Here is a 16,271-nt window from a genome sequence, read left to right as displayed (position 1 = left end):
GGGAAAAGGCAGGGCAGACATCTTTGCATTTTGGAAAAAACTTTCAAGTGCTCTATAGAAGATTCCAAATGTTTTAAATTCCTTATGCAAGGCTCACCTGAACTGATTGCTTTCTTCCACATGTGCATATTGCTAGTTTTAAAAGTTTGCTGAAAAATGAACTTTTCTTGTTTGTGCTGTAAGAACTTATCCCTATTCTTTTCAGATTGTTGTTGTTGTTATTGTGTGGTGACTCTTTTTCTTTTTTGGCAAGATTTGTTCAGAGGAGGTTTGCCATTGCTTTCTCCTGAGAGCATGTGACTTGCCGAAGGTCATCCAGTAGGTTTAATGGCTAAGCTGGAAATCAAACTCTGATCTCCAGAGTTGTAATCCAACACTCAAACCACTACACCATGCTGGCTCTCACCAATTCCTCTTTTGTTAAAGAAATAATGTAGAGGAACACATACATTTTATTCATTGATATATATCCCCATCCCTCTCTGTTTCTCCTCATGTATTTCAGAATAAGAGCAATGGAAGGGCATCATTTGCCCTGTACGTTGCTTTCCCATAGTCAAACCTGACTGGCTTTGTGGCACTGTGATATGATGATATCCATTAAGTGGCCCTTAAACTGGCTGAGATAATGCTGTGATGAAGGCCTTTAAGTTTAAAAAAAGGCACTATTGATGCCAAGGTAGTAGCATAGCAGTGAAACTATGGTTCCAAACAGGTATAAGATGTTCACAAAAGAACAAAAGGAACCTTTTTTTTTGTAGATTCTTTGCCATGCCCCAAAAGTTAACTTCTGGTTAAAAAAACAAACATCATAGAATTTTGGCCTGGACTTATTCAAAGCATATCCAGCATAATACCAGCTGATGAACTATCCATTTACCTAATATGCATTTAAGGAGCAACAGAAGTGGCCAAAATATACTTCGATGATAAGATTTTTAAAAATGGGCATCCACTATGGGTAAAAATAAATTCAAATGTTTTGATTATGAAGAACATCAGGTCTTTTACATAACCTTTTGAAATGGGATCACTAGACAGACAATGGTGTTCTTGTCAGAAGATGCTCTGCCTTTTATCCTTAATTCATTAAATAACTTTGATAACAGCCTGATAGGCAGGACTGCTGGTTGACATCCATTCATTCAGTTAAAGCTGAAATATTTTATACAAAAACAATGATTTGTGTAAATGAAATGTAAAGGGAGAATGCAGTAGGGATGTACAGAAACTTTTCCATACATAAACAGGCATTCTCTCAACTGATCTGTCCCTTGACACTTGTGAACATACATTTACAAGGAGAAACACCAAGCAATGGTGTATGGGCTGCAAGCATTGAAAAAACATTTCACTGAAGCGAGAATAATCCACTTTACATACAGCAAGATAATCAAATTGACAACGTGGATGTGACTCTAAGTGGAACTGTTCGAACTGGATTTCAAATGGGCTTCCATGACTTGACTCAGCAGCCAGTAGCATTCTGCATTATGGTGATAAGGCAAGGATAGTTTTGGGGACATGAAGATTCCAGACGAAGTTGCAAGAGTTCCACCACAACCTAAAATAAATGCATAGGAAACAGAATTCAACTGCACTAACCAACATTTGCTCTGCTTCATAGTCAATGGCCAATATATATATTGTGTGTGTGTTGTATACACATACAAACATACATACACACACACAGTCGCCCCTCCATTTTTTGTAGATTTGGAGCCACGTCCCTCACTGATTGTCCTGGTGGCTGGCAAACAAAGGGGACCAAATGGGAGTGTGCATCACCATTCAAGCCAATGGGGCTTGAATATAGGTGATTTTGTGGGTTTTTCAGGCTATGTGGTCATGTTCTGAAAATGCCAGCCACAGCTGCTGGTGAAACATCAGGAAAAAACTCTTCCAGAACACGGCCACATATCTGAAAAACCACCAAAAACATGATTTATTTAAATTAATCTTGTCCATCTTTCAGCACTTCTGTAACCCTTTTTCACCAGCTGCCCATATAGCGCAGAATGCAAAGAAAAAAGATTACCTTTCATCAAACCATATTTATAAAATGTGTCATCTGTCTTTCCTTTAGCAAGCTGGCCAACTAGCACAACAAAATTAATTTAATTAAGGATATCTATGAATCCAATTTTGTAAACTATAAATAGGGCATGTGGTAAAATGCAAGCAACTGTAAATTACAAGGAATGTATTTTGAATAACCAATGCAGAAATGGAATATTATCTGCTAAATTTCTTCCAGAGTCCTTAAAATTTGTATACCCCAGGGTGGCCAGCAGATCCATTGCCAGGTGTGTGCTGAAACCACTCTCAGTTTTATGGCAGTTCCTCTGGGTTGTATGGACACATTTAGATGTCTTGCTTTTTCTATGTCAGGTTTTCAAAATAGCAGTAAAGGAACAATAGCAATTCCACACATGCAGGGTTGACAGTCAGAAGTAGCTGTTAACAAGTTGGAGTTCTGCTGAAATACCAAATGAAGTATAATTTCAGTAACTTAGAGCCAAACAGACAGACCAAAATAAAGCTGCTTCAGTCACTTTGGAGGTATGCTGTTAAATGTATTTAAGAAATAGTGATGAGGGCCCAAACAGACAGGCCAAAATAAAGATGCTTCAGGTCACTTTGGAGGTATCTGTTTTAAATGACACATGCATCTTAAGAGGCCAGAAGCCGCACTCCACTCCTTAGGACTGGAGTGCAGCTTTGGCGCGGCTTTTGGCCTCTTAAGACGCCAGAAGCCGCACCAAAGCCATGCATCAATCCTAAGGACTGGAGTGCAGCTTTGGCGCAGCTTCTGGCCTCTTAAGATGCATGTGTCATTTAAACAGCATACCTCCAAAGTGACCCGAAACATCTTTATTTTGGCCTGTCTGTTCGGGCCCTCAGTCACATTTTTCTCTGTGAGATTAATGCATTGTCCACATTCATGAATTGCACACATTTTAAATATGGAAATTTTGGCATCTCATTCAATCTATATAAACAGAAAAGCTTTCCCACCTCAAATAGGGTCCATCTCTCAAAATTATGAACATCTGTCAGTCTGATAAAGGACCAGCTTTCTGGACCTCAAGTAAGGACCATCTGTTATAATAGAGTTATGTCCTGGAAATGCTCCTGTACAAGCAAGAGCAGCTGCAAGAGGACTGGTTATAAAATTACATGCTGTGATCCTTAGCAGAATTGGGCACTAGTGGGCTTCCCTTTGAAACGACTTTGACCAATATGTTATTACCAAAGTAAAAGCCCTGTTCTCTGTCCTCATCATCTGTATGCTGGGTAGAAGAGGTTCATCTGAGAGATGCTGCCAACAAAAATGGAAATGCTATTAAAGATGAACCTAAAGTGAATGAAGCCAATTATTCTGATTTTACCTGTAGATGTTCCATCCCAGTAAGCTGAGAATCCAGTGTATGAATTATATACATCACTTACAAACTTTATCCACAATTTGTTGCTATGGGAAATAATAAGAGGAGGCAATGATGACCCACAGAATTTTCCAAGTAGAGGTGATGTCTCATAACCTCCATCTCTACAATTGGGGAGAAAAACATATATATGATCAGACCCATTGGTCTTTATTAAGGATATACCCACTAAGCATCTGAGAGGTTTCTATTATTTCTAAGGCTCCCTAATCTCAAAATTATTATTAAACTATTCTTGATTTAAAGACAAAAAGAAATCCTATAAAACAGAAGCCAAAAGCTACACCAAACATGAAGAGTTGCAGTGCCAGTGGAATTAGTGGTGCAAAGGAAGATGTGCTTTAAAACTAGTTATTCAGAAACAATAGAACTAATTTCTGTATAAAAAGGCTACAAACCATGGAAAAATTATTTTTGGACTACAGCTTCAAAGTGGTCATGCTGACTGGGGGATTCTGGAAATTGTAAAAGAAAACTTCTTCTGTGTTCTTATTAGGATGGATCTGTTCAAGAGTACATACTGTAGATTCACACTACAAATCTGACTTAGGCCCAGTACAGACTGCCCCAAAGGGGCAGCCTGCACCCACCCCTTTTTGTGTTGGATTGGAGCCAAGGCAACCTCACTGGCAGCCCCAATCCAGTGTTTTCCAGGCCATGGAGAAGCAGCTTGGGGCTTCATGCTCCCGAACACCCAGACAGCCAGGAGGAGAAAGGGGTGGCCCCTTCCCCCTCAGGATCATTCCCACGGCTGTGTAGTTGCCACAGGAACGAGTCGCTCTCGGAAGGAGCTGAAAAATGCAGCTCCTTCCTGCAATGTCAAAAGGGCTGCAATGTTGCTTCCCTGCGTGGCTGTGGGGACTCTGCACAGCATGTAGATGGGAGGCCGCCATGATGCCAATGCTGCCACAGACTACGGTTAGGGAGCGTGTGGTTGGTGCGCGCTCCCTAACTTTGTATTGCTGGCAGCACACTGCTTTGTGGCCCTTAGAACAGACAAAAGAAGGCAGTTTTTCACACAATGCAAAATTCACAAATGGAATTCAGTTCCAAACAATTTAGCGATAAGAACCATAAATAGCTTTAAAGGGGAAGTTAGATAAACTGATGGTATTTAGATCTATCATTTACACAACAGCCATCTCAAATATGTATCCATGTACAGTACCAATGTTGCCAAAATCTGCACCATTCACACCCAGTAAAAATATGGAGGTTTGAGAGTGTTCTAAGGTTTGCAGAAATGCAACATCTCTTTAGGAAACAAATTCTTTAAGAGCCTAATGGAGAACATAGTTAGGATATACAGAATGCTGATAGTGTTGTGAGAAGGAAATAGATGGGACAGAACAGAACATTCAGAATTTTCCATAGGAATACGTTATATTGCAACATTTCCTTGCAGGGTCCAGCTGTAAACAGCTACTAGCCATAACAATAAAGTGACCCATTGATGTCTACATAATTTTCAGTTGGGAAAAAAGGCTTTCCTGGTCCTAAAACAGCCCAGGGACACAAAAATATGGAATATTTGCCCTCCATGCTCTCTAGGGATTGTGGGGGCATTTGGGGACAAAATAGGCAGAAAGGTCTGGGGAACCACATAAATAGCCTTGTGGGCTGCACTTTTCCCTAGTATAAAAGAAAGGGTTCAGAAAGGGTTCCCCTAGAAGAAAGGGTTCTCCTTGAAGACTCCCACATTCTACTCAGGATTTTAAGGAAAGCTTGATTCTAAATTGCCTTTTGAATACAATGGTCTTTTTTTTAAAAAAAAAATTCACTTCCATCCTAGCTTGGAAAGGTTACTTTTTTCAGCTACAACACTTAGAATCTCCCAGCCAGCATGGAGAGACTGGTATTGCCATCAAATTAGTGGCAGTTATTTTCCCCAGTCTAGAGGAAAACAACTGAACTATAACTCTCAATTAGCACAGTTAGTAACTATGCTGGGATTCTGAGTATTTTAAACCCATCCCATGTAATCTTGTGAAACTCTTCCTAGGTTGAATCTAGTGATACTAAGGCCCTTGTCTGACTGTTTCACAAAGCATCTAGACTAGAGCTTTACTCAGCTCATTACCAAAGATGCCTTGAAATCCATGCTTGAAATAGCTCCAGTTTAGAAGGGTCTATTGTTATACAACTTTGCTTGAATAGTATACTCCTTACTTCCATTTAATGAGGAAATGTATAAGGGAGAAAACACAATTCACTGATAGAGCACAGGCCATTTGTAAAGAAATCTCAGTTTCAAACCCTAGCATCTCTAGTTTAAAATTTGAGTAATGGAGAAGAGGTCTTCTGCATTGCCACTACCAATTAGAGTAGACTATCCTGGATTAGTTGAATAAATAGTCTCGTGTAATAAAATGCAACTTCCAACATTGCCAACAGACTGAAAAATGACTTTTTTGGATGACATCCTCCAGAATCATGTTGTAAAGCATATCTAGCTAAAGGGAGTTTGATTTTGGTAGAATAGGAGTCATTTCTGGCATCTTACAAGGTTTTAGAAGGACTATTATTGCAGATGCAGAGGCCATGTTCTGCATGTACAAGATGCCAATTACAAGGTGCCATCCTTAGCATCCCAAACTAAAATGGATGGAGTAAGAAAGCCTTGGGAAGGCCCTGTTTTAAGAACCTGGAGAAGCATAGCCAAAGACAGGAGGTAATTCTGGGTTCAGATGCACAACAAGAGAAATATTGTGACAGTACAAAGCTGTTTCATTAGCATATACCATCTTGCCCTACAATTCTAGCCAGTGAATTTTTAGATTATATTATAAATAGAGCAAAAAAAAAAAAAAAAAGCAAACTTGCCTGAGTTCTACATAATCATTTAAACATGGGGCTCCAGACTCCAAGGAGAAGTTGGTAAAGTGCAAAGCGATCTGTTTGTTGTTCCCAACATGAATCCTGTATATGCAAGTCATTTTGTTGGGATAGTGGTTGGGATAGTTTGGAGATGTTAACACACCAGAAGCCTCCGTGTATTCATGTGAGCATGCTTGAAAGGGTGGGATGAAGAAATGTGGGGTGAGGACAAAAAAAAAAAGCAACCAAATTATATATGGTAAATTTTACAAGACATTTACAATCAGAGATTCATGGGAAATCATCACACAATACCAAGAACTAAAAACTACTTGTGCAACTAGCACACACACTCACACTGTTTTGGATTATCCCTTCTCCCTTCAATCTGAAGTACATAACGTGGAAAGATTTTTTTTATTACACTATTATTATAATTTCCAGAATTCCCCAGCCAGCATAGCCATTGAACATGTGGCTAGAGGGATTATGAGAATTATAGGCAGAGTACAGACCGCCAGAAAGAGGCAGCCAGGAGCCGCCTCTCTTTTCTTCGTAGCCGCGCTGCAGCAACGGAATTGCGTGTTGTGGCTACACGAATTAATCAAGATGTAGGTTGGGTACAATTTGCTTAATAGATTTTAAGAGAGCCTACTGTGTGCATAAAAGTTTTTGCAAAACAATATTTTAAATAAAGAGAAAGGGGGATCAGAGGGTGTTAAGTAGTTCAATCCTTGCTTCAACAAAGTAGTTTTTCCTTGTTTCTTTTTTGGCATTTGATTTCTTTCTTCCTTTCTTTTGGAAGGTGAAGCCAGGCCATAGAAACTCACCAATATAATAAAAATTACTAACAAGGGATCACAGTGGCGAGATCTATCTTGGCATTTGCCTTTCCTATGCCACATTATGGCTTTTGTTAAAGGAAAAAAAGTGATTTATTTATTTATTTAATTGCTTATTATAAATAAACAAATGATAATTTGTTCCTAAGCAGCAGGCATTCTGCAGTATGTCTCCTAGCACCAAGCATTCTGCAACACTTAGGTAGTGTCTGATCCCATCTCAGAACGTTTTAGGGATTAGACAATATGAGGGAGGCAGGCAATGGCTCAGGCAACAGATGTTAGAAAGTGGCAATGGCATTTGTTTCCCTCTGTATGGATACAGAATTGAGAATGTTCACAATCAATCATAAGCCTCCTAAATTAGCCTTCTGCCTCAGATGATATCTCATTGCCAGAGTTCAAGCAAGATTCCAATGCTAGTTCACTGAGTTTTTGCATGAAGACCAAACAAGAGGTGCCAGCTTGTCCTTTGCCTCATACAGAAATTTGAATTGGTCTGATCGCTCTTGTATCAGCATGTAACTACTGATCCTAGTATAAAAACATCTCTCTTATTTAGATAGATCCCCAGCTTTGGGTGCTCCACTGAAAAATGGTCGAGCTATCCCTATTACAATGCCCTCTGTGAAAGTACAGAGCATTTCCAGACAAATAGGTTCTAGCGCTATCAGTCAGAAAACATTATATAGCTCTTCCATTTTGACCTCTTAAACACATTTTGGCTAAAATCCTATATAGCTTAGAATAGTACAGAGGTTCTCCATGTGGACATAGGCCAAGCTGAGCAATATACCACCTCAGTGGATTCTGAAGCCCTCTTCCCCATGCAGTGGTGTCACTAGGGAGTGCAGGAGGTACAGACCACACCAAGTGACACCCCAGAAGAGGGGTGACACTCGGTCAGGCCCTCTCCCCTGTGCTGTTGTGTCGGTCTCCTCATGAGACCCCAACTGAGATCAAGCGCACTGGCACACATGCCATCATGTAGTTCTCCTCGTGAGGAGAAAGACAAGGTGGCCCCATGGGGGACTGAGTACACTCTCTCCCCTGTGCCATCCCATCTTTCTTGTCATGAGGAGGAGAATGGGGCATGTCCGCATGGGAAGGACAGGACAGCCTTGAGGGAGGCCAAGTGTGCCCCTGGAAGCCCCATACCTGGAGCCCCACCCCCTGCAGCGGGTGACACCAGGAGTAGGTACGCCACTGCCCCCATGGCCATTCCATGGGGAATGGGTAAGATCAGAGAAATGTCTGGCTGTGTCTCTGTAGCCAGATGCAAAATGATTACATCAGCACTGAAATCTTCCAGTGTCCAAGATGGCCTAGACAGGAAAAAGATGCAATGCAGATAGGATAGCCAGCCAGAGGGGAGAACTAAATAGGGTTTGAGAGAGCTAAGAATGGTTTAAAAGTTCAGGGTTAATGCACGATCTAATTGTGTATTAATAAACATCTACCCATTTATTCTTTGTTTTTTAATACTGTGTTGGGCTGTTCCTATTAAAAACAAAACTAACAGCTTCATTTATATACCGCTTCATACTGAACTAACAGTGTCTAAGCAGTTTACAACTGTAAGCTAATTACATTTTGACACTCTGGTCATGCTTACCACAGTGAACCCACTGAACAAAATATCCATTGGTTCATATAGGGATCACCTTGAGTGCCTTTAAAAAGGACATTTGCAAAGGAAAATGTACATGCTCATATGCCACTAACAGGATGCCAGCCTTTCTGTGGTAAGCAAAAAAGGTAAGCAAAGCAGTAGAAAATCATGGGAGGATTGCAAAAGGAATACAATAATGCCTAGATCCTCTACAAAATTCTGTAAATGAGCCAAGTGCACAACAAAAGCCTAGTCTGGAACCAATTTTGTTTTTTTGTAACCCAATAAGCCATTCTAATAACACACATAAACTTAAGGGGAGATGTGGTTTAGGCTTGCTCTCAGCCTAAAAAAAACCATGTAAATCCAGGCTTAAAAAGTTATCTGTTCTTCATTGTTCTCCCAAAGATCTCAAGGATGGACCAGGAACTCTGAGTTACAATGGAATAGTTGCCAAATACACTGGTAACCACACAATGGTCAAAAGAGATTAAATACAGATGGCCAAGATGATTAAACATGAACATCCTACTTGGCTACTTTTCTTTCATGAAAATCTATCCAACACTATTCCGGTAACTGCTCTGTTTGCCCTTTTCAAATTGGAGCAGAAGCCCTTTTTGGTTTTGTAGCATCCAGCTACTGGATTAAATGCTTCATATTTGAATTAGAAATTAAGCACGCAAACTGGTTTAATTTTTTTTTGTTATTTGTCATAGTCATAAGCACCAAAGCATTGCATTATGTCTTGACGTCATTAATAAAAACTTGGATGAGCTTTTGTTTCCATTCATTTTTAATATATAAATTTCATTTTGAAAGAAAAGACTAACTGTATTAGAGAGGTACACAATTTTCTCAGCCAGTATATAAAGATGGCCAGGTCCACCTGGTTCTGATTCGAGCCAGTTCAAGCAGTCAAGTTGGCTCTGGCAGAAAGCATAATAAAATTCTTGGAAGCTGAACCATGCAAACAGTCAACAGAAAATTAAAAACACTATTTGTGTTGTTGCTTTCTCATGCATTACTGCATAAACCAGAAAGTTAGAACTGGGATATTTCTTCACCTGCACACCCAATCTAAAAGTAGAGGTATTAATTATTAGTAGAGGTTCTTACTGTAAGAGCAAACTCATGCCTGATAACATATTTTTGGAGAGTATGTTTGTCCCCTTTGTTCTGATATTTTTAAACTCATCTGTTTGCAACTTCTTTCAACCTCCAATTCATTCCACAGCCCCCTACAGAAAATATCCCCTCTCTTTTCTTTTGCAGGCAATGGAATAAAATATCAACACTTGAGGTCCTGCTGTTGCTGGCACACAGTGACATAATTAACTGACTTAATTTTACCAATTCAGAGAACAGGAGGAGCACAAACACAAAGATCCTTTGTGGGGAGGCTTAAAAGCAAGCTTGTTTAGTAACATTTCACTCCAGCCATTTCAAATTGAATCTCTATCTGTTTTCAACTAGAGGCGTGTGCGTTTGCCAAACACGACATTCACATCCAACCTTTGCCCCTTCAAAATCCAGGGCCTAACTAAGATCTTCTTCTCTGCTGAAGTTATTATTCACTAGCGGTAGCCCTAATCTGCAAAAGGCAATCCTGGCTTCAACTGCTATGAACTGTTACATCCAGACTACATCCATGTAGTGTTTCCTAAAGGAACAATGGCTATGTTAAGCTGGAGATGGGAGTTAAACATTTCTGGAGATTATCACATGGGGAAAAAGATTCCTTTTCCTGTCCTTATCGCACAATCGTGAAAAGATTTTCAGATGATGCCACACTTATCCGGTCATTGTCCTATCATTGAGCCACAATTGACTGTGATCGTGTGAAAGACTTTCACATGACATTGTGCTTATCCTGTCATTGAAGTGGAATTGTCCTGTCATATTGCATTAATGGGAATTCGCGTTAATACAATTCCACTTAAATGACAGGACAAAGTGTGATGTCTCTGAAACGCTTTCACGTAACCATGAGAAGGATGGGATAAGAATGGGAGAGCGATCTGCTTTGCTCACAACCCCATCCTATCCCCATGTAATAATCTCCTTTGTCTAATCAACACGTTTATTATCGCCACTTGGGTTTTGGTTAAATGTACAGCATGCCCGCATCATACACGGGTGAAAGCCGTGCAGCGAAGAGTCAATGGTGCCATGTGCATGAGCCCCATTAGTTTCAATGGGGCTCAAGTACACACAGAAACTTGCCTTATGCAGTGGGGTCCGGGACAGATCCTCACGTAAGGCAAGGGCTCACTATACAATAATGAGAGTGTCTACACACAGGGAAGAATTGTTAAAGGCTACAAACCAAAGAAGTTATTTTCAATAAAGAAATGTGGATTTATATCCAACCGTTAGCCCAATCTAGTTGGGATTAACAACTGGAATTAAAACAGCATGTTTAAAATGAATTCAGAATATTGATTTGACTGAATCAATACTCAGAACAGTTACTTTCTCAACTACTGTTCCTAGTATCCTCCAGACATCACACTAGGGACTGTAGACCAAAATGTAACTTGGGGTCTAAAATGCTTTCTTCAAGTGTTTAAAGTTTAACCACTTTCCTACTTTTTAGGTGGATTACCTCCCCCCCAGGTACTAAAAAGTAATAGAAAAACAATCAGTAAAGCAACAAGCAATGCAAATATTACTAAACTTGTTTGCTGTGTTAATAATAATGAGGTTATCTTTTTAAAGGGCACCCCTATTTAATAAGAACTTTAATTTAATATTTTTGAAGCTATTTTTGCTTTGCATTGTATAGATTAATAATGCCTTTTAAAAAAAAGATATATGACATGCATGGGATCTGCCAGAAAAGTCTGTTGACTCATTGAAAAGGATGTTAATTGATCAAGTGATTAAGTGAAAATGTCAGTTAGTTGCACATAGTTTATATAAAAAATAACAGAAGTTGTTACATCTGAAGTCTCTTTGATTTTACTGTAAGTGCAACTTCATCTGGAGCTTTTTTATGCAGCTCAGTTTTCACTTTCTATTATGCAGTAATTACACTGAGAAGTTTGGTCCAAAACATTTTTGTTCTTTTGGTCCATTTATATCTCACCTTTACTTTATTAAAGCATTAAAAGAGATACACAAGATAAGCCAAGATGGTCTTCCATACAGTCATTTACCTAGTGTCCCCTCTGCCTATACCCTAGCATCCATTTTTCATGAAACCTCTGTTACTTTCTCTCCCTTGTATCCTGTTACTGGGAATTTCCTCTATAAATGAATCATCTGGTTGCAGGCACTACTTGGTGCTAAAGAAAATGAGTTTGCTAGCACTTCCTACACACATTCTTTAAAAAATAGTTCAGACAATTAAATGTTGACTATAAGCTAGAAGACATAATGTTTTACACACTATCAAAGTTAAAAGAAAGAGATATTTTGCAGTAAAGGACCAGGGGAAATTTCTTAAGAAGAATATGCTTTTTCAGACACATAGGGTTTAAGGATATGTCTTCTTAGATACATGAATATGCAAAGGGATTTTGTAGTGTTAACTAAGATGAAGAAGCTGGTAGTATAAAGTTTTATAGACCTAATTCTATTTCATTAAACACATGGAGTCTACTTTATTGGATGCTAACTTAATCAGAATTCAGAGACAAACCATATTAGTCTGGAATATCAGTATGCAAGGGGATCTTGTAGCACCTTTGAGATTAATTGAATGAAAAGAGTTCAAGACTTGTTCTACTTCCTCAGATACATGGTATGAATTGATGCCCAGGAATCACTTTTATAATCAGAGAGTGAATAATCATATGGCCTGCACACACCACATAATTCCCTCCATCATTCATATGGTTATCTATTCACCCTTGCCTTAGGAAACATTTTTCCTCCTACATTTGTCCCTCAATGACCATAGTTAAACCAGAATTTGTCACCTCATCACCATACCCACAAGTTTTGTATTTCTATGACTATTCATACAGTCTAGTTATAGAGGTTCTTCCTGGACACCAGTTTACACCATGCATCTGAGAAAGTAGACCAAGTCTATGAAAACTTCTTTCACAGTTAGGGGTGAAACAGACAGGCAGGAAGGAGCAGCCAGAAACCACTCCCAATCTTATCGCTCTGGGGCCATGGTGGCCACACACCATGGCACTGCTGCTGCGGTCCCAAAGGGACCACAGAAAGAAGCGGAAAACATCCACTCCTTTATGGTTTGCCTTTTTGCATGGCTTCAGTGCAGCTTGGTGGTATGAACTGTCTAAATGCCACAGCCCAAGAGCAGACGGAAGCTGCCCCTGTCTGCCTTTCTGTTTGGGGCCCATGTCTCAAAAGTGCTACAACATCCCGTTGCATACTGAAACTTCATCAGATGTATTCATGCATGTGATGATGCAGACTTAAGTCTACAAAGCTTATGCTACCAACTTCTTTCTGTTAATGTTTTCTTTCTGTTAGATTTCTTTGCATACTGATCCAGACAAACATGGCTATGTCTTTGAATTCAGATACATGAGGTTATCAACAATACAGATGTTTGGTATGGCCTGAGGCAAAGGACAAGAGGACTCCTTCCTTCTATTCCATGTACAAGCTGACCAGCAGCTGTAGAACAGCTGACCAGTGGAATCCAACATGAACATCTGCCACCTGAAGTAGTTTTTTCATTTTGCCTAATAGTAGGACTGGCTTTGGGCTTGAAACACTGACACAGTACTGTTGTATCTAAGAAAAAAAATTGATGAGTATAGCCTGGCATTGCCTAGAGGCTGCAAACACAACACAACTAAGTCTTCAGCAGAAACTGTTCTATATGTTGTCCAAAGCAACCAGTTTAATTAAACTCAGATCTGCCACATCATTCCTTATTCAATTATAAAAAGATCCTTTGTGGTAATATTTTTCAGGTTTATCTCCTCCTATTGACGAGGGAAAAAGAGGCAAGGATCCTAACATTAGAAATTAAGCATTTAATCATTGGAGTAAAAGACTTATGGGACATATTTATTGTACCTGTAGCTGCATTCAGTGAAACATAATTAACAGAGAATCCCTCTGAGGCAATATTGTGATTTGTCACAAAATACAACGTCAGTGTGTTGCCACCACTGGTCACAGATGGTGGCACTGACCTCCCACAGTACCTGTAACAAATCAGTGATAATTAGCTCATACATTTAATTAAACCCTATGTGATCACAATTTCCAAATTCAATATTCATACAATGTTAAATGTATAATAACCTAAGGTGAATAAATGTTAAATCAGATATTTGAGTGATGTATTCAAGTATTCTAGAATTCATTTTAAAATGTTCAACTGATTTTCTACCTGTCCAATGAATAACAAAAAGAACAATGGGGCTGCCTATAAATTATATTATGCATTAGATAAGAAATGAAACCCTGGGTATTGATTAAAAGGGGGTAATGCATGATAAAGGAGGCACAGATTTCTAAAAGACCTTGAAACATATTATATGGAAGAACTCAGATAAGCAGGCTAATAGCATTATCTTATAGACATCTGCTCAGCAATAAGTCCATATGTGTGGCTACTCAAAAATAAGTCAATGGGACTTGCTTCCAGCTGAACATAATACAGGATTAAAAGCATTTTCAAAAATGTTAACCAGCTTTCAAAATATATGTTTATATACATACCGACCCAGCTTTGTCATAGTGCTGTTGTCATAAATTTCAAGGTAATCTCTGCTGCAAATGTAGTCAAATTCCAAGTAAAAATATGTGAAGGTCAGACTGATTAAGTTACCAGGCTCCACTAAGACAGTCCATGTACATCTGACACCATGTGGGTAGGTGGCTAGGTAGTCACGAGTTGTAATGGTTCCATTCGGTTCTGTAAGAGTTCCCCCACATGCTACAATAGATAGATAGATATACTTTTTCAATTAAAACAGAATAAAGTAGATGTACAGATTGATGATGATAATGATGATGATGATGATGATGATGATGATGATGATGATGATGCAAAAACAGAAAAACAGCCCTGCCAGAAACATGTGACTGGCAAATTACCTGTCAACACATGGCAACTCCATGAATTTGATAAGTATTTTTTAAACAGAAAGAATATTGAGAGGTGGTTTGTCATTGTCCTTTAAAATTTAGCCTTCACCCAAGTGTTAGGGAATCCTAGGAATTGTAGTTTATTGTGGCACCAGAGCTCTCTCACAGAGAAGGCTAAATGTCTCATAAGACTACAGGTCCCAGAATACCCTAGCATTGAGCCAGGGCAGTTAAAGCGGTCTCAAACTGGATTATTTCTGCAGCGTGTTTTGGATCTACATATATGAAAAAGTATTCATGACACCACCTGTAATTATTTGTTGTCAAAGAAAAATCAGGTGGTGATAGTAGTAGCATCCTTTACCTGCATCAAAAGATCTGTATTCAGCAAGAAAGCCAAGGTTTGCTGCAGATGAAGCTCTGAATTTCACATACACATAGTTAGATGTAGACTGAACAATTGATGGTACAGTTGAACCACAGTATTTGCCCAATAAAGGTGAATTCATATTGTTGCCATCTCTGACCTATGGAAAGAAAAATTTTGAAGTTGCAGTCCTGAATACACCTATTTATTTCTTACATTTATATCCTCCTTTTCCACCAGTTAACTCAAGGTGGTATACACAGCTCTCCTCCCTGCTTTATCTTCACAACAACTCTGGTCAGACTGACTGGACCAAGGTCATCTGGTGAGTTTCATGCCTCAGTGAAGACCAAAATCTCAATCTCTCAAATGCCATTTCAGCACTCTTAAGTACTATACCACAATGACCTCTCAATGACCAATTCATGGCATGACCTTTACGGAAAATTTGTCATTTTCAGGTTCTTTCAGTTTCTAATGTTTCATCTAATTTTCACATCAAGCTGAGGTTTTTTTTTTTAAATCATCTACCTGAAAAATATATATATGCATTTTTTGTATTTTTCTCCTAATTTTTACATTTTTCTATGCAAGTTTGCCAAATATCAATAATTTACAATCAATTTCCCACAATATAACATGTTTCTGTAAGTAATTTCCAGTAATGTGCCTATTTCCCCCTAAATTTAAGAGCTACATCACAAAATTTGAGAAGTCTAAATATTGAAGGATAATTGCATTTCTGTTCAAACATTTGCTCAAAAAAATGGAAATTAGGTATGGTTGCATTAAAGTACAAATAAATGCCTCCTCTGAGAAATCATGTGGGTCCAGCAAACCCACTTAGTTTAACGAATGGGAAGGTAATCAAATGCTGCCCAGCTGTTTTGCCACATTCTGAAATGCAATTAGGATTGAAACATTAATCTGGATATAATTTTCAATTATCCTTATTAGTATTTTTTTTTTTAGCAGGGGTGTATGCAAACAATTTTAGTCTCTGGAACTAAGTGTTCTTCCTCTTTGGTATAGCGATAGGTATGATTTAGGTCCAATTCACGCTGCAGAAATAATCCAGTTTGACACCACTTTAACTGCCCTGGTTCAGTACTAAGGAATCCTAGGAACTGTAGTTCATTGTGGCACCAGAGCTCTTT

At 38.9% G+C, this 16,271-nt stretch overlaps 1 protein-coding gene across 1 annotated transcript in view; it reads right to left on the bottom strand.

The window, feature by feature from the left end:
* CUBN (cubilin) overlaps window positions 1-16,271 on the bottom strand; it is a 175,007-nt gene that overhangs the window by 111,887 nt on the left and 46,849 nt on the right. Inside the window, 7 exon segments of the mRNA XM_042472046.1 lie at window positions 1,384-1,469; window positions 1,472-1,564; window positions 3,393-3,553; window positions 6,273-6,459; window positions 13,728-13,858; window positions 14,379-14,595; window positions 15,112-15,274. Coding sequence (XP_042327980.1) covers window positions 1,384-1,469; window positions 1,472-1,564; window positions 3,393-3,553; window positions 6,273-6,459; window positions 13,728-13,858; window positions 14,379-14,595; window positions 15,112-15,274 — 1,038 coding nt within the window.

This window comes from Sceloporus undulatus, chromosome 6, assembly GCF_019175285.1.
Source record: "Sceloporus undulatus isolate JIND9_A2432 ecotype Alabama chromosome 6, SceUnd_v1.1, whole genome shotgun sequence".
In the NCBI taxonomy this organism is placed as follows: domain Eukaryota; kingdom Metazoa; phylum Chordata; class Lepidosauria; order Squamata; family Phrynosomatidae; genus Sceloporus; species Sceloporus undulatus.
The sequence above is the reverse complement of the archived record's forward strand: the minus strand, read 5'-3'. Positions and strand labels throughout refer to the sequence as shown.